This window comes from Cynoglossus semilaevis, chromosome 20 (genome assembly GCF_000523025.1).
Source record: "Cynoglossus semilaevis isolate Cse_v1.0 chromosome 20, Cse_v1.0, whole genome shotgun sequence".
Lineage (NCBI taxonomy): Eukaryota > Metazoa > Chordata > Actinopteri > Pleuronectiformes > Cynoglossidae > Cynoglossus > Cynoglossus semilaevis.
The window spans coordinates 2230500-2254326 of NC_024326.1; the positions used below are offsets into that span (position 1 = coordinate 2230500).

General features: G+C 40.4%; 1 protein-coding gene and 1 long non-coding RNA gene across 3 annotated transcripts; one reads left to right on the top strand and one right to left on the bottom strand.

Moving 5' to 3' along the window:
- Positions 1-9735: 9735 nt before the first annotated feature.
- LOC112488724 (uncharacterized) lies at positions 9736-19481 on the bottom strand. Its single transcript, XR_003053106.1, has 3 exons — positions 19352-19481; positions 13967-14124; positions 9736-9804 (listed from the first exon to the last, which is right to left on the bottom strand). It is a non-coding gene; the product is annotated as an uncharacterized LOC112488724 (long non-coding RNA).
- Positions 18999-23299, top strand: LOC103395958 (spindlin-Z-like). Of its 2 annotated transcripts, none has more exons than XM_025066312.1 (5): positions 18999-19219; positions 20317-20358; positions 20929-21188; positions 21552-21785; positions 22211-22416. In XM_025066312.1, exons 2-5 carry the CDS (start codon positions 20339-20341, stop codon positions 22414-22416), a joined length of 720 nt encoding a protein of 239 aa, XP_024922080.1. In that variant the 5' UTR covers positions 18999-19219; positions 20317-20338. The 2 variants fall into 2 exon arrangements, with proteins under 2 accessions (XP_024922080.1, XP_008332049.1); XM_008333827.3 differs by lacking the exon at positions 18999-19219 and adding an exon at positions 19550-19682 and having other exon boundaries at positions 22211-23299.
- Positions 23300-23827: the final 528 nt, after the last annotated feature.

Here is a 23827-nt window from a genome sequence, read left to right on the forward strand (position 1 = left end):
TGCCATACGAGGAGGAAGACAGCTAATCAGATCTAAACTGCCATGTAAATAAAGAGACAGAGATTTAAGAACCTTTTAGATGCAAGGAGGTGTGGAGGCAACGCTGCATGTGCTACTGAGTCTGTCTGTGTCATCTGTTTAGGTGAAATAACGCTGCACTGAAATGGTATTCAACACCCACAGCACATCATTGCACACAAGATGATTTTATTTGTGTGTGTGTGTGTGCACCACCTCAACTCTTTGGGCCTAAAGCAAATACTGAAGCTGTTCATATGAGCTCCTTGTGTTGCACTACGACCTTGTAATCAAAATAAAAATCAATGCTGTGTCCGCCCTAAAACAGCTACTTCTCCCGGACACATTATCTGGTTAAACTTTCAAAAAGCATCGTGAATAATTCTGCCACAGCTCATTCGCATCCAACTTTCTTCAGCTTTGAGCATCGATCCAGAGCCAAACTGAAAAATCGATGCAATGGACATTTCACTCGGGTTTGCTACCTTTCCGGAGAGACGTATTGATTACTGTAGCGCTTTACATTGATTTATGTAGACTTGTCTATCCTTCCATAATCAACTTGTTGATTTAACCACGCCAAAAGTTCCCCTTGAATTTTGATTGGCTTAGAAAAACAATGTGGATCCGGCGGAGTGATAACCCTCAGATTGTCATTCCGTCTCGTGAGTGTGGCTTTAAATTTGAAACAAGGTGTGAGGTGATTTTATTTCATTCAAGGGCTTCATTATATTGCTTGTAAATGTCTCGCTCATTGTCTCCGTAGAGTAGCAACATGTTGACTTTCTGTTTGATCAATGACATGCACTAAACCCCCAGTCCTCGTCACACCTTGGTCAGAGTGCTTCATCAGCAAAACAGGAGCTTTCTATTGCTTTTTTCCTATGGGAAAGGTACATACCAAAATGCCAATACGATTGTGAATGACGTCTATTTGAGTCAATGGCTGTTGTGTGCTTCAATACTGTTTTGGTGCAATCATTTGTTCCTCTTCTCTCTTCCTTTGTGCTAATACCAGATTTTGCCCTATTAAGCTGCTATTAGGACCATGCTGATATATATATATATAAATATATATGTATATGTGAATGAGTCCACAGCCAATGAAAACAAGATGCGAATGAGAGTCAAAGAGCTAACGTTTAAGGCTACATCAGGCACCGTCTCCGTTTCACTGCATCCATCCAATAAGATACTGTAGTGTGTCACTCGCTCCCACTCAAAGGATGGCATCCTGGGACACTCAGTACCGCTCTGCTAGAACCCTCGGCTATCAGGCTGATACGGACCTGGCTAAGCACAGACTCTGTCAGATTTCTGCCCGGTGTCTGCATCACAAGTGTGTCCAGTCAGACCAAGGTTGACAGGCTGCGTGTGATACAGTCCTGTGTTTGCCCTAATGACGAGGGGTTCAAAGTTCAACCCAGTAAATGGTTCTTCACCTGGACCTGGCTGTATGAACAGAAAACCTTCACACATGTTTGACACTCACTGACAAAAATCATCGTAAAGCCTTTCATTCTCTCTGGATCAGATAGTAAAGGTACTGAATGCCTTGGTGTTGATATGTTAGCAAATCAGGGTATTTTTTTTGTTGTTGTTTTGTTTGTGGAAGTGTGTGTCTATCAGTTATTTATTTATTTATTTGGTTGTTGTTTTTACAATGTGCCCCATGCACATGGACTGTACATACGCTGTGCCTAGTATATCTAGTTTCCACATAGTCTATTTTTGTGGTATGTATGTGCCTGTAAAAATGCAAATAGGTGTTTGTTTGTTTTTTTTTCAACCTGCAATATGTATGTAAAAAAAAGAAAGAAAAACACGGGATAAAGATTAGTAATGCTGAATTAAAATGACAATGTCAGTATATATAATTTTCCCTGATTTGGGAAACACAAAATTGCACATTTTTGTTGGTTTGAGCCTTCCAACACCATGCGCGCTGTACTCTGTACTTTTCTTGTTCTGTACATATGGTATACACAGAGATGTGGGGCACATTGTTGTGTTTTTATCACAACCTGCTGTATAAGAAACATTTTCTACGGTGTGTGGGTGAGTTCTGACAGGCTCCTGGTGGATATTGGCAGTCGAGACGATACGTTAGTTGATCTGCTTGTTGCACAGAACCAAAAATGACAAAACAAAACAAACAAAAAAAAAAGAGAAGAAAAGAAACTAAAACTGTGGAGATGCCTGCACAATAACAGCAGAAACAGAACTTGGTTGTGCACATGCTGGAAAATCTCTCTCTCTCTCTCTCTCTCTCTCTGTCTCTCTCTCTCACGACAATGCTGCACAGTTCCTTACGTACACTCAAATGCTGGTTGTCACGAATAAGAAAAAGGAGCCACAGCAGTCATGAGCTCAGCTCTCAGTTGAGATGCAGTACTTTGACAGATAACAACAGAGTGCATGCTTGTATTTTTTCATATCTAAGCAAAGTTCTGTGTTTGATTCTTAGTGGGACCTTCAGATGTAGACATCGTCACGTACCAACTACTGTACAATGATTTGATTTAGTCTAACAGGTAAACCTTCGTGTCGTAGCTACTTTAGCCTGCTTAACTTACCTAAGCCTTTTCTCTGCTTCAGGACGTGTACTGTGTGCTTGAGTTTGTGTGTGCGTGTGTGTACCTGTGCCTTTCCTTCTAAAATGTCGGTCCCACTTGAGAATATAATGCCATTTAGAGGTTTTGGAACTCACATGAAACTAAGAGAGATGCCAGCACAAGCTGTAATGTCGCAACCCAGTTGCAAACTCCACTTGTTTGATGAAAATAGTAATAATTAATGAATTCTGACAACACTGTAATGAGTTTTGCACATCTCTAGACTTAGTAGCATTCCACAGTCCACACCAGCACTTCAGTGTGGGCATCCAAATACACATTACCAGCACCATGTAGACAACAGCACAGACACAGTCCGTGACAGCATGTGTTCTCGCCCTCTCTCTATCTGAAGGCCAGTCTGCCGCCACTTCAGGCTGTGCATGGCTTCTGCTCTTAACAAATAAGGTTCCAATATATCACAACGTCCAAGTCAATGTCTACGATCCAGGGACAAATCAGCACAGAGCCCGAGCCACAGCACTTCCAAATCATCCTTAAAGGTTCAGGTCTGGGCACAGGGCACGACGGTGTCGCTTGTTCTCACACAGGTTCTTTTTGGGTCAGAGATGTAAGGCTGGGAGTGAGGGCTTTGAGCTGATTTGAACCTAAAGGCCGTCTGTCCACCTTCACCTCTGCTGGCCGAGAACACAGAACCACACCCTGGTCTCTCTCAATAAGCTGGTCTGTCAGTCAGTGGCAAGGTTGTTTAAGCGTTTGTTCAAAGAGGATACATTGTTGTGCAATAAAAAGATGGGCGCATTGGCATACTAACCCCGGTGTGTAGACTGTTATTCACTGGAGTCACTACACCATGATGTCTTCATGTGTGTGTGTTTTGGTTTGTGTGTTGAATCTTTGCTGATTTTTCTGGAGATTTTGGAGGCTTAAGTTAGAGTTAGAATAAAAATTATTCTATTTATTTCATTGATCCTGGCACAATAAAATGTTAGTGTTTCAACTGGTCCATTATGTGATTTATAGAACAAGTAATAATCATAAAAAAATTAATTATCACTAATATTTTTATTAGGTTACTAAAAGTGCATATGTTCCTCTGCAGCAATGCAGCCTCTGCCCACGTTTTTTGTTTTTTTTTTTCATTGATCCAGTTATCAATATAGTAGTCATTCTGTGATCTAGTAGTAGGATACAGCTCTGTTAATATTGGAGGGAGTAAAACAAAAGAAGAAGATAAGATGGCAAATAAGTGAGAGGCAGAAAGCACAGGTCATTAAATTCCATTTTAAGAAATGGAATCTTCAGCTGGGGTTTATGTTTCAAACAGTTGACGATTTACCTTTGCTTTATTGTACTAATGCACAAATAATAACATTTTAATGGGCCATGCTATTGTTTTGGTAGTCCCCCTCCAGGAAGGGGGGGTGACTTGACCTAAAATTACGTTTAGCATCAACAGGCTTCAGCTGAGGGTTGGTGAAGAGCTGAAGTTACTGCAGAGTCCTAGAGGCGTGTGCACGTGTGGGAACCTTTCACATGTGTCTTGGTGTTAAATGGGTTGTCGTAAGCACAGTCCTGCACACACACACACACACACACACACCACAACCTTGTAAATCAGCTAGCAACCGGTACACCCTCATCCAACACCACCTCAGATGAGATCTCTCTCTCTCTCTTTCTCTTTCTCTCTCTCTCTGCAGACAGAGGAGCTGCTGCATCCCTGATGAGATGTCTGAGCTCAGTCTAAGAGCTTTCTGCTTGTATGTGTGTGTGTGTGTGTGAAAAGACACAGAAACCTGTTAGTGTATTAATTCCTGGATCAAAAACAGGTGTGTCGACCAACCCTGTGTTTCTATTTCTCGGCTGTATTAAGGGAGTATATGAAGCAGGGGCTGAAGTGTGTGTGTGTGTGTGTGTGTATATGTGGGTAGGTGTGTGTCAGAGCTGAGGGCAGTCCAAGGACACACTCTCCTGTTAGCCTGGAGCAGCACCCACCCGTCCTCTTTCTATTTCTTTTTTGTTTGTACGTTCATGCACACACACACACACACACACACACGTTGCAGCCTGACGGCGTCCACGACGATTATACACGGCACGCTGAGACAAAAAAATTGCACGCGAAGTAGAGGTTTTGACACAGAGCTTGGCTGTGATCTGTGATCAGCCCGTTCAGACGTGACGTCGGCCAACCGCACTGCGTGTACGGAGCTTTACCTTGACGTGACATAACGTCCTTTCTCTCTCTCTCTCTCTCTTTTTTCCACTTCATTGACACCACTCTCGCTCCATTTCATTGTAATTCAGTGAGGGAGTGTACTGATGTTAGTTGCAGGCAGACACTACACCGAGTTGTGACGCTGTACTGTATGTGGTGTAAGTCTATAGTATCTTCCTGTAGATGACCAAGGAACGTCCTCTACCTCCTTCTCTCTGCTGCATCGCTGGACCTCTACGGTGTCCCTGACTGTCCTACTTCAGTTAATCATATCAGCATGTGCCACACTAGCCCCTCAGCTGTTTACCTCTAGAGGGCAATTTTCTGGTTTAGCTCCTCACTAGTATCCATAGAAATGTCCCATCAATTTTATTCCACTATTCTTTGCATCGCTGCACACAATTGGCTCCACTGGAAAACGTAACACAGATTTTAGGCCACTTGTACCTGGAGGAAAAAATATATTTTCACCGGAAAAATGTGTAGGCTGAACAAGTATGACGTCGACGTCTGGGACGGAAACTTGGGAAATTATCTCAGATCCAACAAAAAAAGTGACTTGCAAACTGACTTTAAAAGCATTGACTGAAAGCTAACCCTACTCTACGGACTAGGACCATCACTGGAACATCTGCAGTAGATGTTGGAAAAAAGGAACAACAACTATAATCTACTGTAATCCTGTAATCATCCAAAGCTAACATACAACACACAAATGAGCAAATGGGTAGTAAAATAATTCTTAATGGAAGTCAGAAGAACATCATCAGCACATGGTTCAGTAGCCACAGGTTACAGACTCGCTGTTTTAAATTGTCTTTGTGACTTTTCTTGAGTTTGAAACTGGAAGACTTGACCTAAACTCAGATTAAGCTGCTTAAGCTCTTCCCTGACTCACACTGAACTTTTTTTATAGAAGAGTCGAGTCCATTAGGACAAGACCTGAGGACAAAAAAAACCCTTCATCCTGCTGAGCTTATAGAAGAGTCGAGCCCATTAGGACAAGACGTGAGGACAAAAAAAAAAAACCCTTCATCCTGCTGAGCTTATGAGTCAGTACTGCATTTCTGTATGCTAAATACCAATGATGCCACAACTCCCTGCACTGGGAACATACAGTATATACCACATAGCAAAGATCTGCACTCCAGGATTAGCCATTTGGTCCGAGCTGTGACTCAGTGAGTACGGAAGAGAGAGCAAGAGAGTAACAGGGAGGGAGGAGAGGGAGAGAGGGGATGGAGTAAATCATCTTACTGCCTCGGTCAGTCACGTCACAGAGAGGAAGTGAGAAGTGCGTCAATCTAAAATGATCATGAGGAACTGCACTGTACAGACGGAAAAGGAAGGGTCACGTTGTCCTTCTGGAAAAACGACATTCAAATGCTTTATGGCCAGATCTAGAAGTGCACCTAGAATTATTGTTCAATCGGAACAAGAGGGATTTTGTGGAAAGTCTCGAGCGATACTCACAGAAACACAGTGAGCTGAGTGAATAACAGCATCCGCTGACACAGAAAAAGAAATATTTTTTCGCCTGGCTGCTAGATTACATTTCATCCAAGGACACACATGACCTACAAATCACATACTGTAATTCAGCTCACCGCCGGGTGACACGCTTACTGCACACATGCACAAGATGGGAAACAGAAGACATTCAGTCGTTCTCTACCAAGGAATACCAGGATCTACAGTAACATGAGCAACAAAAAAAACATTGTTTTCACAGTAAAAGCTGAAATAATTGAGTTGTTTTTGAATGTCCATTGTTTTACAACAATTGAAATAATTGAGTTGTTTTTGAATGTCCAATATTTACATGGATTGTGTTTGCACCAAGAATGAAACCTAACCATGCAAGTCATTAGGAAAACAAGTGTATCATTACAAATGCAGCGCAACATTAGGCACTACCTGAAGACACACCGTTGTGTTAACACCAGACCAGAAAAAACACAACCAATAAACCCAAGGACATGGACATGATTTTTAAAAAAATAACAATATATTTGATTTACATTCATTACTGTTTTTTGAAAGGAAATGAATGCGATGAATAACAAGGTCAAACTATCTGTTTGCAATTAGGCTTTAAAAGTGAGATCAATGCCTGAAAGAAAACTGAGAATCATTTATAAAAATGTCAAATAAATTCAGATGAAATGCCAGAAGGGGGATAGAAAGGATTAAAATTAAGAGATTTTTTTATGTTGTTGTGGAGGGCAGCCACTGCAGGTGAATTTAAAGAGGTAAAAAAAAGAGACTTCATGTGAACATGCATCTTTTATATAACTGGATCATATTCATAACCAAAGCTACATGGGATCGACCTGAGTTCTCCTTCAAGCTCATTCTATGAGAACTAACATTTCGCAATCAATATTGGTTTATTATATAATATTGTTTTTATAACGCCACAGAAATGGGAAACAGTAAAGGAGTGAAGAGGAAATTGACTTTTAATTTTCAACAGCTGGTCCTACGCTCGGCTAAATATTTCCCAACACAATAGAGAAAAATGATCAGTGAAAATATTCCAGGAATATGGAGAACAGGAAATATGATTCATAGAATGTGTCTGCGCAGATATTACCTGGTACAACTCATCACTGTGTCTTATGAAACATTTAATCTCTTCAAACATTTGAAGTGAGATTGTTTTGTGACAGGAAACAAAGGCCACTGTTCAATAATTTCACTCAATCATCCACTTCCACAGTTAATATTTACTCGGGTCGAAGCGACGGCAGAGAGGAGACAAGACTGAGGCTTTTGAATAGTATTATCTTTTCTATTCTGTCAAGGTCTGTCTGCGTGGAGACTGTGGCGAGTTATCAGTGCAGACACACGAGTTCTCAACTCCACACACACCTTTACTTCAGCCAATCACTGGATCAGATGTGCCATTCACAGGTGCATTTCTTACTTCATGAACTTATTTACAAGTGGGGAGACAAACAACCATTTACACTCACATTTACACCTCAATGGTCAATTCAAAGTTGTTGTTAAGAAATATGTTTCAATATATTTTTATGATACAATTTATGAAAGAGAAAAAGTTATTTCTCTACATATCCTTTACTCAATTCTAAAGACTTTTGCACTCGTTGGAGAATTCTAGAAAATGTCTTCCTCACAAGGTCACAACCTGTTTCTTTGCGTTACCTCTTTCATCTAAAAAAAATTAAATGTTTTATCAGTTTCAGAGACAAAAATAATAATCTAAAGAAGTCAAGATTTTATTTCCTGATCAAATTAAATGCCGCTCTGCTCAGCGCTTGACAACAATATAATGATAACTTGTCAAAGCAGTTTGAGTTCTTAAAATCAGACGGTTTGTCGTTATAATGCCACTCTAACAAGACGCCGACTTTCAATCATCTTCCCACAGGCCTTTGGAGACAATCAAACAACAGAACCATGTGATTTCCTTCCTGTTGCTGAGCTACATTCAAACTGCTATGAGCAGCTCAGATGATGGAGGTGTGAGGGGGCCGAGAGAAGGTGAGGCAAAACAGAAACAAACACGACTAACTATTTGCTGCTGTGACCCTGTAGCATTATTTAATTCTGGTGTTGAACATTAGCTGGAGGGGCGGGGGGGCAGCGTGTTTGACTGTCCTATCACGGTGTTTAGCTATGCACCTCTGATTACTAATGCATCGCTTTGGGCTCCAGCAGTTTCTAGTGGTACTCTGTGCAGAAACAGAATCTCTAGTGATGTTAGGCAACCGTAGAGAAGATTAATGATTTTGGGCTGAAGCATCTCAAGCAGGCCACTGTTTCTGGCTGATGGGGAGAACATCAGCGAAGCTCCGATTGTCAGGGGGATAGAAAACCCCCCACAGCATCCATCACCTTCACACCGAGGAACCCTGTGTCCTAACAGCACCCCGGCATTTTTTCTTTACCAAAAACTCCTGGCACAAATAACAGCAATAAATTGTCCCTTCGGCTCCGTGCACGCCACAGCGTCTAATGAGTCTGAGTGCTGCACGGCAGAGCTATTTATTTGTCAACTTGACATATTAATCTTTTATCCGTTTTAGGGAAGCCTTGTTCGTGTTGTTCTTTTTTGGTTAATGGTGGTGTTATATCCGACTGACACCCGTAATGTTGTCTCACCGCCTTTCTCCATTGGCTCGGTCTCAGGGTTTGACGCTCAGATGTTTGAAAACACATTTGACAGGTTGTTCTATACAACAGTCCAAAAGTCGTAACACAGTTTCACACCTGGAGCAGTTTAGGTAACAGCTAAAGGTCGTTTAATATATTACTGCAGATGGCAGAGGAGGCTTTTCTGTGGTCAGAGAAATTAAATATAAATGCTTTTTCTTCTAAACTCAACTTACAAGACCAACAAACATTACTACCAGATTAGTCCAGGGCACTTTTTTTCCACGCTTGAGGCATAAACTCTACAAACTAAATCTGTAATTACACATCTGTTAATGATATTCATGTTTATCCAAACAACTGTGACCTGGAACATTAGAAAGGTGAGCAGAATAAATATTACCAAAGAAAAAAAACCCTTTAATTATCTGCTGTGTTGCCTTGTAACTGAAGAGGGGAACATGAATCAAAAAGGTCAGACGAAAAAAACAAAACTATGACCCTGCTGATTAGAAAATGTGTCTTATAGTCAAGGAGTCGGGAAAAATGTTTTACTAAAGGCAGACTATGTATGCATGAAAATGAAGTCTATTTAAACATATAGATTTTTTTAGATGCCATTGTTTGAAGAAAACAGGTACTTTCAGTATAAACAAAAACGTTTTAAAATGCTTAGATATAAAGAGACACTGTGGTGCGTTGTGCATACGTCAATTCATATTGCATAGTTCCTGCAATGATATTTTGAGCAAGACAAAAAAAAGCAGAGTAAATGAAAACGACAACAGTGAAAAATTACCTTTTCTTCTGATGACGGTCCTCGGTGATGTTGCTGGATGCTCCTTGGAGTAACAGCTGCCAAATCATCTGAGGGAGAGAAGATACATAAATGTACACAAATCTAAGGTGCAATAATGTGCACAGTTTTTGTCTCAACCTTTCCTTCAGGAAGAACATTGTCACTTTTTAAAAAAAAAACCTGCCTGACGCCACATTTATAAACCATGTCTTCTCCTGCAGCACATGTGACCTTTGATAAATCAAAGCAGCAGAAATAAGCGCTGACTAATGGAAAACAGTGGGAGTGAGGTTTGGGCACAGTGAGCTCTGAGAAAAAGTCAAACCAGTCATGATGACCCTTTGTTCAGTATGACGTGGTTGAGAGGGAGCCAGAAAAACCAGAGCAAGAAATAAAGTAATAGATAAATACATTGAGCCCTAAAACAAGTGCCCAGTAAAAATGTTTTATTAAAAATAAGAGTGCAGGCTGAGTGTGGCCTGAACTCCTCAGACTGCAGTGTCACTGTGGTTCTTCACCAATACAAGTCGAGCTTGATAGCTGGTTGAAACAAGGACTACTTGACATGTGGGTCATGCCTCGCACTTCACAATTCTCAACCATACACTCTCTCCCAATTAAATGTTCTATTTATTCTGCAAGATTTCCCATCTCTCCATTTGCTTTTACTGCCTCTGCTCACCTGCAGCGCTGCTCTTAACACTTCAGCCCACCTACAGGACAGACGAGTTCAAATATTTGTTCATGACTCCCCGTTACCTCAGGTTTATGATATATTGGAGCATGATTGTGCCACGATAGACCTAAAAAAAAAAAAGTGAGCTGTCTGGCTGAACTTTTTGCTATATATCAAAAATCCTAAACCTCAAAGAAGAGGGCTGAAATAAAATAAAGTCAAAGAGGAGAGCATCACAGCGAAAAATGAACAGAAAACACAAAGGGAACAGAGGGAGCAGGAACAGGAAACTACACAGAACAGACAAACCGCTGGGGAGCACAGTGACTGAATACACCAGGGAGGGAGGGATAAGTGAACGCAGGTGAATCAGGGCGATGCAGACAAACAACACAACAGGAAAACAACACAAAAAAGGCTTGACCTTATAGAGCGACATTTTTACAATAGAAATGGCCCTGAGAAGTAGGAAGTAGAATATTTGCCCACATAGAAATCATATTTGATTTGGCAAAATAATTGAGTACGGTTTGAGGAAGCCAAAATTTGATGTTTACGTCGTTCTATACATGCATTGACAAATTATTCCGAACATCTTAATATGTACAAAAAACAGCAACTAAGTCAAAGCCCTGCAGTAGCATCTCTGCCTTCTCACATATGATGTCATGTAATGATATCTTTAAAATAAAACTCTGCAAGATGCATGGCTGAAACTTAGCACCTGTGCTGGAAACTATTTATTTAAAAAAGAAAAAAAAAACAAAAATGTGAATTCAAGGTGAATTTCATAAAGAAAAACGGTCGAGCCGTCAGTTTGAGTCCCATACGCTCTTTTTACCTGTTTACAGGAAGTTCTCAGGGGACCCACATGAAGGCTATATAGGTATTAGCAACACATATGGTAACTGCTGACTTAATATTTTGTATCCATGTCACATGTTGCTGCTTCAGAAAGTGTCCAGTGTCCTCTGATTCTTGGCAGACTCTCCGCCTAATCAAATTAAGTTGATATGGAAGCTCATTTCCTTTCTCTTTCCTCCTTCTGTCTTCTATCAGACCATCCCTGATTTGACCACCTTCTGCCGACACACACACACACACACCCTGAGTATTTCCAGTCCATGACCTAGTCCATGCTCAAACTCCCCATTGTCTCTGCTGCCATTAATCCTCCACCCCACCAAGCCAAAGAGGACATTGTTATCAAGGATGGCAGAATACCCAGGGCCTCTCCCTTCCTCCTCCTCCTCCTCCTCCTCCTCCTCCTCCTTTACTCCGATATCCCGGTCTATTTTTGTCCCCATGTCTCTCTGCTTTCAGCAAAGTGCCTCTGACGTCTTCTTCTGCACTAAACAGATGAGGGATGTCAGTGATGGGTATTCAGCTGAAGGTCCCACCACAAACAGATAGAATTTAAATAATGCCTTTTTTATTCCATCAGATTATATTCTCCCCTCTCCCCCCACAATGGGTTTTCTACTAAAGGGTTGTCAGTGGATGTGTGACAACGGGTGTTTAAAGTCACCATCGCCCTGACTGTCATTAAAGTGATGGGGAGTTATTTTGGTGTGAAAAAGCAATTAGATAATGAGACATAAATGTTCAGTGGGAGCAAGCAGGGAGAAGGGGTTGATGGAGTGCCGAAAGGACAAAGGGGACAAGGAGTAAAGAGATCAGAATGGGAGTGGATTATTCACAAATATTCATCAATAAAAGCGCTGACTCACCAAGACACACGGCCTATCACAGACTACAACCATCACTAACAAACAAACACACAAGCAGAGAGTGACGTGGATAGTTGCTCCACTGATGCTTCATTATCAGTGCTTTTATCATAAAGACTTGTTCAAATAAACCGGATAATAGAATAAAAAAAGATCAATTATTTAAAACTATAAAGCGACAGACTGGAGGCAGTCTGATGATGTGCATTTGTTCCTAATGTGTTGTTGTAAGAAGCATAAACCCAGTTGCTCCGTCCAATGAGTGTTCCCTGGGAAGACGCAGGTTGAACGTTTAATGCCATTTTAATAGTCACAGCCTCTGGTCACAGATGGCATTTTGTAGATCTGACCATATTTCCGTAGCGTGTGTCATTCAGTCTCCACGGCATTTGCCTGGATTGACATATCACTCCCATATGTTGAACTGCGGCCGTATACTGTGTCTCAGTATGAACACCAGGGTCACGTGCTCCACTTGCCCAAAGGCTAAAGTTAGTAGGAACTGTAGGAACTGGTGATTGGCAAAGCCTGATAATCCCATCTAGAGAGCGTCCATTTGATTATTCAGTATGGATTATGGTTACAGTAGTCCATATCAACAGTGGTTATATAACAGAAGACACATGCAGGGTCAACGAGAGGCTCAGGTTTAAACGCCTGCAAACAAAATCAAATATTGCCATGACAACCAAAGGAAAAACAGTCTACTCTATTCTACATTTCTCTAAATAATTTAAAAATGCATTCTGACATTCAAACTGTGCATTTGTTACAGTGAGTGAAAAGGGGAAATCTGACCATTACAATATGTGATGCTATTGTTTCAGCAAGGACCCAGTTTCCTACTGTTTGAAGGGCAAGTCCGACTGATCTAAAGCCCAGATTTAGATCTGGTTTTCGCCTGTTAAAATACAGCATCCAATCACAAAGTATATGCAACATTTAATGGTATCAAGCTCAGTCTCTGTAAAAGAACAGTGTTAACTCCAGTGTTTGTACAGGCAGACATAAATATCTCTGCTGCTGTTGACGCTGCTGTCACTCTGTAACTGTGATGCCCTCACTAACAGTAGAATCTTTTTATCCTTTGTTTTTTTCTATAGACATCACCGTGTGACCCTGAACAGAGGGTTAAATAAGTGTCATGTCAAATCTGTCGTATTTGATGGCAGTTCATTTCTAAAAAAGAAAACCTGAATGGACGTATTTCTACCTGTGAATTCACTCTTAGCAGAAGGACAAGTTTAGCGTGCTAATGTGGGCCACGTCTGACCAAGATAACCCTGGCCCAGTCAATACAGATGTAGACCTGTGCTACAGCAAATGTGGGCCAGATCTGGCAAATGGGAGCAATCATTGCATGCAAGGTAGTGCATGAGGACTTTAGGGTGTCACATTTGGCAGATGTGGGCCAGATTTGAGCCACAGTGGTATTGCTAAGGTGATGAAAGAACAGGTGATGGATATGATAGGAGAGGAATGGAGAAGAGGAGAGAAGAAAAGAAGAGGAGAGGAGAGGAGCAGAGGGGTGAGGAGTGGAGGGAGTATGACTCAGGTCTTTGAATTTAGACAGAGGTCTTACACAGAAATTAAATCATTAATTGTCAAGGGGGATTTGGTCATGTGTGTGTGTGTGTGTGTGTGTGTGTGTGCAGACCAAGTCCATTATGAGCCTGGTGGAGAGGCTGCAGAGAATAACACACAGCGTTACTCATCAGAATTAAGTGGAATCAGCATCAGATGTAACAGTAGCTCTGGAGGGCCATCACCACAGCTCTGGGGGGTTTTCAGCGAGGGGAAAGTAGAAAAGAAATCACTTCTCACCGCGTGAGGAACACGTCTGTGTCCTCTGAGGAGGAGGAGGCCTCGCAGTCAATGGCAGCCACGTAAGCAGACGGAGTCAGATTACATCTCCCCCCACAGCTACTCCTGATGAAGTGTCCTTGAACAATAAAATCAACTCCTCCCATACACTCCAGACCCTGGGGATTAAGACAAAGGGTAAGTAGACATTTTGAAAGGACACTTTCCTTAAAACAACAACAACAAAAAAAAGAAGCTTAAGCTTATAGAATATTCATTAGTCTCATTATGTGCAAACTACAGTACATCGGAGAGATGAAAATTGGTTTCTATATTACATTTTTACCCCAATTGTAGCCAATCCTGCAATAATGAGAGGGCGACTGCCAACACAGAGAACAACAGACGAATCAGCCAAAACCATAACCTCTATGGTGAAGGTAATTATCACCAAACTCTACCACAGAGTCTGGCTCCGTGCAGCAGAGGGTGAGCCAGCAAAAAGCTCTCGTATCTCACAGAGGCCAACAATGGAAAGGCACAAACTGTGACAAACTGCCAAATATAGTAAAACTAAACAGCCAGATGTTTCCCTGTGGAGTGGCAGAAAACAAAAACAAAAAGACCTTGAGTGGTGAATAAACGATAAATGAGCCTCTTTGTAACTTCTAACGTGTTACATTTCTCTTGTCAACTTTAAAGATAATGTCAATGTTTGTACATTTTTTATTGCTCGATTCCCTGCAACTAGAAAATCATTTGTTGCAGATGAATGACTGTCAGGTGAAGTGCCAAGATCAAAACCTCCTGTTTAAATCCAGCTGGAGTCAGCAGCTGATTTGACCTGAAGAAGTTATGACTTATTGAAGTTGTATGTAAAGAAATTCCAGACTGAACTTATGCTGTTATAAAAACTCTCTCTCTCTCCATAAGGCCGACTCTGCTGCCGTTGATTGGGGTTCAGAGACTCTGTGCCACACAGACACACACACACACACACAAGTAACCCTCACTGGAGGTGGCAATTAGACTTGTGCATAAATGAAGGCAGATGTATGCCACCTAAGTCTCGAGGTCAATTAGCTGTGACAGCAAAAGCCAGAAAATAAAACTCAATTAATGAAAGGATTTGCTCGTTATCACTGCAGCAACTGGACAGAGTTACACTGAAAGGTTTAGTGCTGTGAGGTTAAATGAGGAAACACAGACGACAAAGGGACCTACAGATCGTTAGGCAAGTGGTTAACGAGCTAGATCGTTCCTCTGACACATTGGATGGATAATGGATGGATGGATGGATATATTGATGGATGGATGATGGATGGATGAATATATTGATGGATGGATGGATAGATGGATGTATAGATGGACAGATTTAAAAACAATATTTTCATCACTCACCCCATTTGAATTCCTGGCGACCCCACCTGGGTTCACAAGCCCAAGGTTAAAAAACATTGGCCTGGAAGAAAACCCACTCCACTACACTTGGGACAGAATGTTTTAAAATCTCATCAAACATGCAAAAGAGTCTCAGCACTGAAGACAATTAGCTTTCATCTTCACATAAAAGAGAGAAAAACACAGGAATAGCCTGCAGCCACGGTACACACACACACATTTGCTTCACATCTGGTGTCGGGGAAAACTCCTGATACTACAAACTCACAGATGACATTAGACAAACCAACACGATGCTTTAAAATGTTCCTTCCAGGTTGGACTTTGACTTGACACAGCCATTGCTCACTGTTAGTGCAGCCCTAGAACAGGACCAGGATTCAAATGTTTTATTTAAAGCAGCTCATTATGTAGGAAACATGTCTATAATTAAGAGGAATGTCAGTAAACCTTTGCTGAAGGGTCTCAACCAAACACTACTAATCCAAACACTACTTCAACAAATCATGATATAAACATAAGATAGAGGCCAAAGGAGAAAGAGATTAAATTTAGGGATTAAGCATAATCCTTCTTAAGAGAAGAATGTCATTTAACACTTAAAGGATCTACTCTAATTAAAGATTATATTTAGGAAGTGTAGAAGGAAATATGTGAAAGACAAGAAGACCATTCTCCAGAAGAACGAAGTGGATTATTTTGACAAATGTGCAGTATGAGATTAAGACCATGTTTTTTTCCCTGTTGATCCTCAATGCAACACAGAAGTTTAATGGAGAGTAGTTGTTTTTGTTACTGAAAAAATAAGGGTTTGTGCACAACAATATGATGTAAAATTTGCTCCTTTATCACAACATTAAAGTTAGCGCAAACAATCACTACACCTACAGGCACTAACACTCACACACGTCCAGGGAGACAAACACAAATCACAGAAAGGATTGATTCTGCATAAGACTAACATGAAGCAGCCATGATGCCTCATCACTGTAAAGATTCCATAGTTCAGGTTGCATAGGAATGTGCTGATGCTAATGCTACTAACAGAGATATCTAATCAATGAAAACACACACATGCATGCGCACACACATACACACACACTAACCTTGGGTCGACTTTATGACTTTACCATGCAATCTCTTTGAAACACTTGACAAAACCATCAGCGGCATTTCTCAGCAGGGTGCACATCATTCTTGTGCAAGAACGTGTTAATAATCTTTGAGTATGTGCTTCAATCCAGTACAGGGAACTGCAGTGACAGAGCAGGAGGCAGGAGAGGAGGAGACCTCTATTTTTGGAGACGGTATTCTCATGGCATCCCAGGGCACAGGGCCACTGTGGGCTCCCCCTCCTCACATGGCAGGAGGTGAGCAACAAAAGATCAGTCAGTCAGAGAGAAAAATATGGATTCATATTTAGGAGACTTTTAGCTGAGAAACTGCAAAAAAAAAAAAATTCCAGAAGCTAGTCTTTGTAAAGATGTAGGTTGCAATCTGAGGGAGAATTTCCTTGTGCCCTCAAACTGAGTGACATCTGCTGATTCACTTTGTGTCTGCTGTGAAACGACTAAGGACAAAAAGAACCACAGAAAAAGCAAAGCCATTGCATCCAAGCCTTTTCCTGTTGCTGTGACAACAACAAGGACAAGAGGAGACAACCTTGGATGCCGGACAGCTTTGTGACGATACAATACTGGCTCTCTGACGAAGGCTGTCACTATTGCTGTGCAGCAACGCTGATTCACGCCGCACACAAATTCCATCTGCAGAGAGGAGATCTGAAAAAGCTTTATTCAGAACTGGCAATTTATTTTTATGAGTGAATTAAGCATCTACTCCAATCACCAAAGCTGCTAATGGGAGACGGAAATCATGCCTTTGTGGGCAAGCTCATTCTATTAATTTCAGTGAAACTCCACAATTGAATTTGGCCAATCAATGGTTGAATGATGAAACAAATGAAAGCATCACAAGTAACATTATCTGGACCAAATACTCTGAACGCAAGGATGCTAATCTCAAATTTGCAATGTTCAGCCATGGTCTGTGGTCACACTAGTCTGATTCTGCCCCACTTAATGCAAGCTGAAAATCAAGCACATGCACACCATGCCCACAACACACTATGTCTACCACATTTAAATAATTTGAGGGGACTGATACCTGTCATTGTTCCACATCCAGAAAATTATGTCATGTTGACTCTCTGAGATTCCAAGGGAAAGCTGCTGCCAGCTAACATGCTAGTTAAGGAAATGCATGTTCTCTGTACGATCTATTCAATCCACTCCGCTTTTGTCCTGACTTTTTGGAGTCTGTTGTGTGCATTGCGTTGTTAATTATAATAAACATTAATCCAAGACAATTTAGTTTCTCACTGAAAGCAATAATATGGCAGATGTGCAAATGTGTCGTGTAAAAATTGTCCATTATAGCTTGGTTCTGCGATGATACTGAGGATTTGTATTAGCAAAAGCATTCATTATATTTCCCTTGAACTAAAATTGGGCCCATTCAATAATAATTATGCTTTCTTAAAGTCAGAAGCTCGTATTAATCAATAAGGTAGTGATAAATGGCCTCTATAGAAAAATTGCTAACTATAAAAGTGTAGGGGAAAAAAGGGCACAGTGATTCCTTTGAAAGCTATGAATAATGTTTCCTCTCCATGTCAGTGCTGAGTCATAGACTTTAAGCTGGTCTAACACGAGATAAAACGCAAGAACTTTAGCTCTGACAGAAGCTGTGCCGGAGAAGCACCCAAGGGTACTGCATCATCCAGCTTCCACAGAGGTCAATTCTTCATCTGAAATACAGCCACTGGCTGAGCTTGTGTCGAGGATGACATCTTGTGGTACAAAAAGGCACTTCACCTCAATAAAACCTTGACCGATTTGTTTTTGTAAAGATAAAAGAACTAATATAAACGAAACGTTCAACAAAATGCACATTTTAATCAATATAATTAAATATGTATTTTATAATATTTTAATAGTTTCATAAATTAATCAAAAATTGCTGCTAATTTAATTAAATTTAATTGTTCAGATCTGCTTATTTGTTAAATACTGTAGCCTTCTGCCAACATGTCAGTTAAAGGCTGAATAAACTGTCAGAATGACCTTGACTTCCTGATAAATATTCACTGTTCCAGCAGTGTTGTCTGAGCCAGGATGAGTCATAAAAGCAGCTCTTCCTCTGGTTACAATGGTTGGCTACAATACACCATATGGACAATGGGAGGTTTTATGACATCTCATAGGGAATTAACAACACCAGGATATAGGAAAAGTAAAACCTTAACAATAACAGCATTCACAATTCACAAAACAGGTTTGTAATCCACACACTAAGTAAATCACAGTCAAAAACGAACCAGTGTGTGGATGCCACTTTTAACAGGTGTGTCAAAATGATGAAACGGTGTAAAATTTAGACAAAAAATGTATATAACATTATAATATTGAACAATTAGAACAATGATTTGTTGAGTGTGAATGAATGAGTATATGATTGTTTTTGTTGCTAAAATGTTAATTTCCTGTCAGAATCTTGTAATTTGTTGGTGTCATAAATACTTCAGTGTGTTGCTGTTTCTTCTCAACCATTTACCTTTAGCAACTAGTATCAACATTTATTACTACAGAAATGAGTAGAGATGACAAAAAGTCCATAATACGAATTCCAGTAGCTTCAGGTACTGGGAGAACATTATACGTAGTGCTCTTAAACAGACTCCATTCACCAATTATCACCTGTTTTACTCTGAATTGAATTCAGCTGATGGGAGTTTATATAATGAAACATATTACTGCTAACTTTTAGCATTTTCTCATCGTAACGGACTGACCATTTGTCCACAAAAGCAAGGTAAGTTCTCCATTCAAACGTTCGTTAATATTTTTTAAAAGCCGTCTCAACTCCACATGACGGCAGTGGGGAGGAGTTCAGGAAAATGTGAAAATTTACAGCGTTTGGCGATGGGAAAAAAGTGAAACTTACTTTATCTTGGATTGTGGGAGTTGTAGTTATACGGCATCCGCTGCCTTATTCGTTTATATTCAAGGCCATGTACTAAATGCACAAGTCAACTCATTAACCCAGTATTATTGACAGAAACCTTGTCGTGCCCTAACATTATGTAACTTACGGCCGATTCTATTAAAGCCACGTGTACCTGGTCAGCAACACTTCATGTCCCAGAATTCCCCGTAAGCTCCAGGTGTCTTTTGGGAGTCGTAGTCTACAAACGGGAGTCGTTTCCGTGTATCGAGCCAAAGCGTTCGGTGGAATCTGCGCTGATAAGAAAAACGCACATGAGATTATTGATCAGGTATAACTATCACATCCTGCCTATTGAAGTAATGGATCGTATTAATCAGATTGATCATTTTATGATGTTGTCTCTTCGTGTTTTTTTGCAAATCTTTAAACAGTCAGGATTTTGCTTACATGTCGATGCATTTCCTTTTGTTCAGCTAGCTTTTATGTGTAGAAACGCAGAAAGCAAATGTCCAGAATTGTTAGTGTTTTTAATAAACTGTCTTAATAGGCTCATTAACATGAACTGTTGTACCCACGGTGTCCCTGTTTAGACACGCCTCAGCTAATCACGGCCTGTATACTGTATGCCCGTGTTTATTCAGGCAGTTCATGGGAAGTTACATTATTTAGTCGCTATACAGTTACTGTGTAAATATAAAACCAATAGTCAGGCATTAGCCATGGCTACCAATGTTAGCATAGGCTTGTCGCAGCTACCTTGTTTACATCCGGTAATGGAAACTGTTTTACTAATTTAGTTAGGTTTCTCTGGCTGAGGCTGGCTCTGTAACAAACCGCTGTAGTATTATATTGAAATGACACACAAAGTATTTCTTGTTCTTATGAATCAAGGTGTCAGGTTACAGGGTAATGAGCGTCAGCTGGCCTTGACAGCAACACTAACTCACTGTTGTTACTCACAGGGCTGTGTGAATTTATGGAAACATGTCAAAGAAACGCGGCAGGTAGGTTGAAACTACACTCTAATTTCATCACAGTACATTGACACAATGGACACGCATCAGTCCGGATGTTCATGAATACTTCTACAGACTTTAATTTAAACCCACTGGATTTCCCCAGTGCTCTTTATAAGTTATTTTCAGTCTGGTAGACCTGGAATGCTTTTCTGGCACGAACTGAAATCTAGTTCTTTGCAGCTGGACAGGACAGTGATTGCAATCAAGGTCATGTAGGTTTAGACAAATGGACTCAAAACATTAGAAATAATATGATAGTGAAGATGCAAAAGGTGCAATTGGCTTTGTAATTAATCATGATTAATCTTATGTTTTAAATCGACATTTCTGTATATTGCTGGAACAGAAAGGTGAATAACAGCAGGTAGAATGTATGTGCACACAATGCCAATCTTGATCAAACAGCGTACACAAACAATGTAAATGACAATAAGTGTAATTTTGTCATTTTTATGTTATTTTTATGTAAATAAAATATAAATTCTAATAATAATAATGCTGTGATTGGCTCCATCTTGCCCTTAATAATAATAATAATCCTCTTACTCTTTATAGGAAGCGAAGTAGCGGAGAGCTCAGTGAGAGCTCGGCGTCAACTCTGAGCCCAGACCCTGACAACCTGCTTGGTCGCCGAATCCAGCACACATGGAGGGAGAAGGGTAACGTGACCAAGTGGAAAGGCACTGTTCTGGAGCGTCTAACTGTGAACACCTCCCTCTACATGGTCAAATACGATGGCTTTGACTGCATTTATGGCATCGAGCTGTTCAAAGATAACCGTGTGTCCAACCTGCAGGTGCTGTCAGAGAAAGTTGGTGAGTGCTGAACCAGTTTTGCAGGAAGATTATTAAATACAGATGATTAAAAGTACATTGGAATGTAGATGGTGATAGTACAAAATATCGTGGCGTAACCAGAATTGTTTTAAATCTCTCAAATGTAGTTGCAGACCAACAAAACCGAATCATAATGGGGAAAAATGAAATTGACAAAGTAAAAAGCTTAGTTCAATTGACATTTTAAATGAACAAACATTATCAGGATAACCTAATTATTGCCAAGCTGGTTACTAATTCCCCCGCAGTAATGAAAATTTAATAAGGAAAAACTGCTCGTCAAGAACTTGGGCTCCGTCTCCTGGTTTAAAGGCTCACTGGTATGCTTTCCTTTTTTTTAAGTGAATAATAAGGTCAAAGTGCCACCTGGGGCAGAGGAGCTGGTTGGCCGTGCAGTGGAGCATCTGTTTGAGAAGGAGGACGGAGAGAAAAATGAGTGGAGAGGGATGGTGCTGTCCAGAGCGCCTATCATGACCCACTGGTATTACATCACCTACGAGAAGGACCCAGTGCTCTACATGTACCAGCTTTGGGACGACTACAAGGACGGAGACCTACGTGTCCTCCCAGAGTCAGGTAAAAGAGTGATAGCCTTTCTTTACTCTTGTTATATTATTTACTCTATTATACAATATCTCACTGTTTTTTGCCCTGTACAGTTTTGCAGCTGTTCTGTAAGATCTCTGCCCAAAAAACCTTGTGGACAATAAAGTATTTCTATTAGTAGTATTTCATATTTTTCTCTGCTTGCACAATAAAGAGAAATGAGACATTTTAACACTGTTTAACCATTGTTTAACTGATGAACCAAACCAATGCTGTGTACATGAATACCCAGAGAATGTTTTATAGTTGTCAAAGTTTTAGCTTCAAACTGCAGATCATTTACTCTCTTCATCTTACTGTATTTCTGTTTCTGGCAACTGTTCAAATCCGTCTCCAGGGAGAAGCGACTGTTTCTAAAACCTGTCTTGTTTTTTTTTTCTTTGTCGACTACTCAGAAAACAAACACTTGCTGCCAGCAGACAGGAAGCCTGGTGAGGAGCCAGAGAGCCTTGTGGGTAAACAAGTGGAATATGTCACAGATAATGGTCTTAAGAGAACGGGATTGGTCATCTACCAGGTTCCAGCCAAGCCCACTGTATATTACATCAAATACGACGATGACGTTCACATCCATGTCTACGATCTCGTGAAGACCACCTAGTACATTTGGACTTCTTGGTTTGTGTTCAAACTCCAACCGGCCGTTACCTGTTTAAGTGTTAGAGATTCCACCGAGGGAGGAAATGTGTTGAGAGTCAAAAGCTCATGTTTCGTTCTTCACACTCCCCTGGGTTCTTAGTCTCACATTTAAGTCGACCTTCTTATTTGAATATTACTTAACCTTTTAAGACTGGTTGTTCGACCCACAGGGGGAACAGGCATTTGATTTGGTTTGATCACATTTGTATAGTGCAACTTTCAAACACCAAATTCATACTTTTTGTATACTAAAATGATGTAACTTAAAAAAGAGAGTTTTCTTACTGGTTCCTCCTATGTGTTGTTCATATTGCATTTCAGTTTTATATGCCTGTACCTTTAAATTCATATGAGCTTTCCTGGCTGTGTTAATGGTCTGGTGTGCTTCTTGTGTGTTTCTCACTGGGCATCCGTTTGATGAATTTACTGGTAATTAATTTACCATTGTTTCATAAGGCCAGGTTTCAGATGAGTTGTGTTACAGGCACTGGTGAAGCTCTTAAACTTGTGTCTATTAAACAAAGACTCATCTAAACTTGTGTATCTTATTTTTGTTTTTTCTAATTTTTACATTACAATGGCATATCACAAGAAAAAGAATGTGATGTTGATGTCCAGTTGTTTCTGTGGTGTTTGTGCTAAGCACTGTTTATGTTGTTCAATTTGGCCCCCAATATTGTTCAGTATTTTGGACTGACTTCTTTATTATATGCCAAAAAAAAAAGATTAACACTATTACAAATTCAGGACCGAAAAAATATTGTTTCTTGTGAACCTAAATATGTTTTGTTCTGTAAATATATTGTTGAGACATTTTTATGAATATAAAAAAAAAACTGCCTGAACGTGTTTGACTCCTGTGGTTTGTTGTTACACTGTTGCTCGCAGTACTGTGGATATTTTTATCCTCTCAGTGCCGCCTGCTACATAATGGGAGTAAGACGATCAATACATTCATTATCTACTGGCCATTATCAAGTACAGTTTACAGACAACTCAGCATCAACCACTACACTGGTCCCTCATAGCATCATTCAGTGGCAGGTCCAATAGAACAGAACAGTCAAACCCAGGAACCCAGTGGTGTTTCTCTTAAACCCTGTACACTTCACCAGTCCGTTGTAGTGTCACATATATAGAGACCAACAACCATTCATGTTAATGGGCAACTGAGAGTGTCTGATCAACCTGATCTGATGATATTAAACTGTGGGAGGAAACCCACGCCCACAGGGAGAACATGCAAACACCGTACAGAAAGATAAAGTAGGGATCAAACTACTGACATTTTCCACCGTGTGGCCTGACTTGTGTTTTATTTTTTTCATAACCATTACCTTTGTGGGCTGTTTCTGCTAACTTAGAGTTATGAT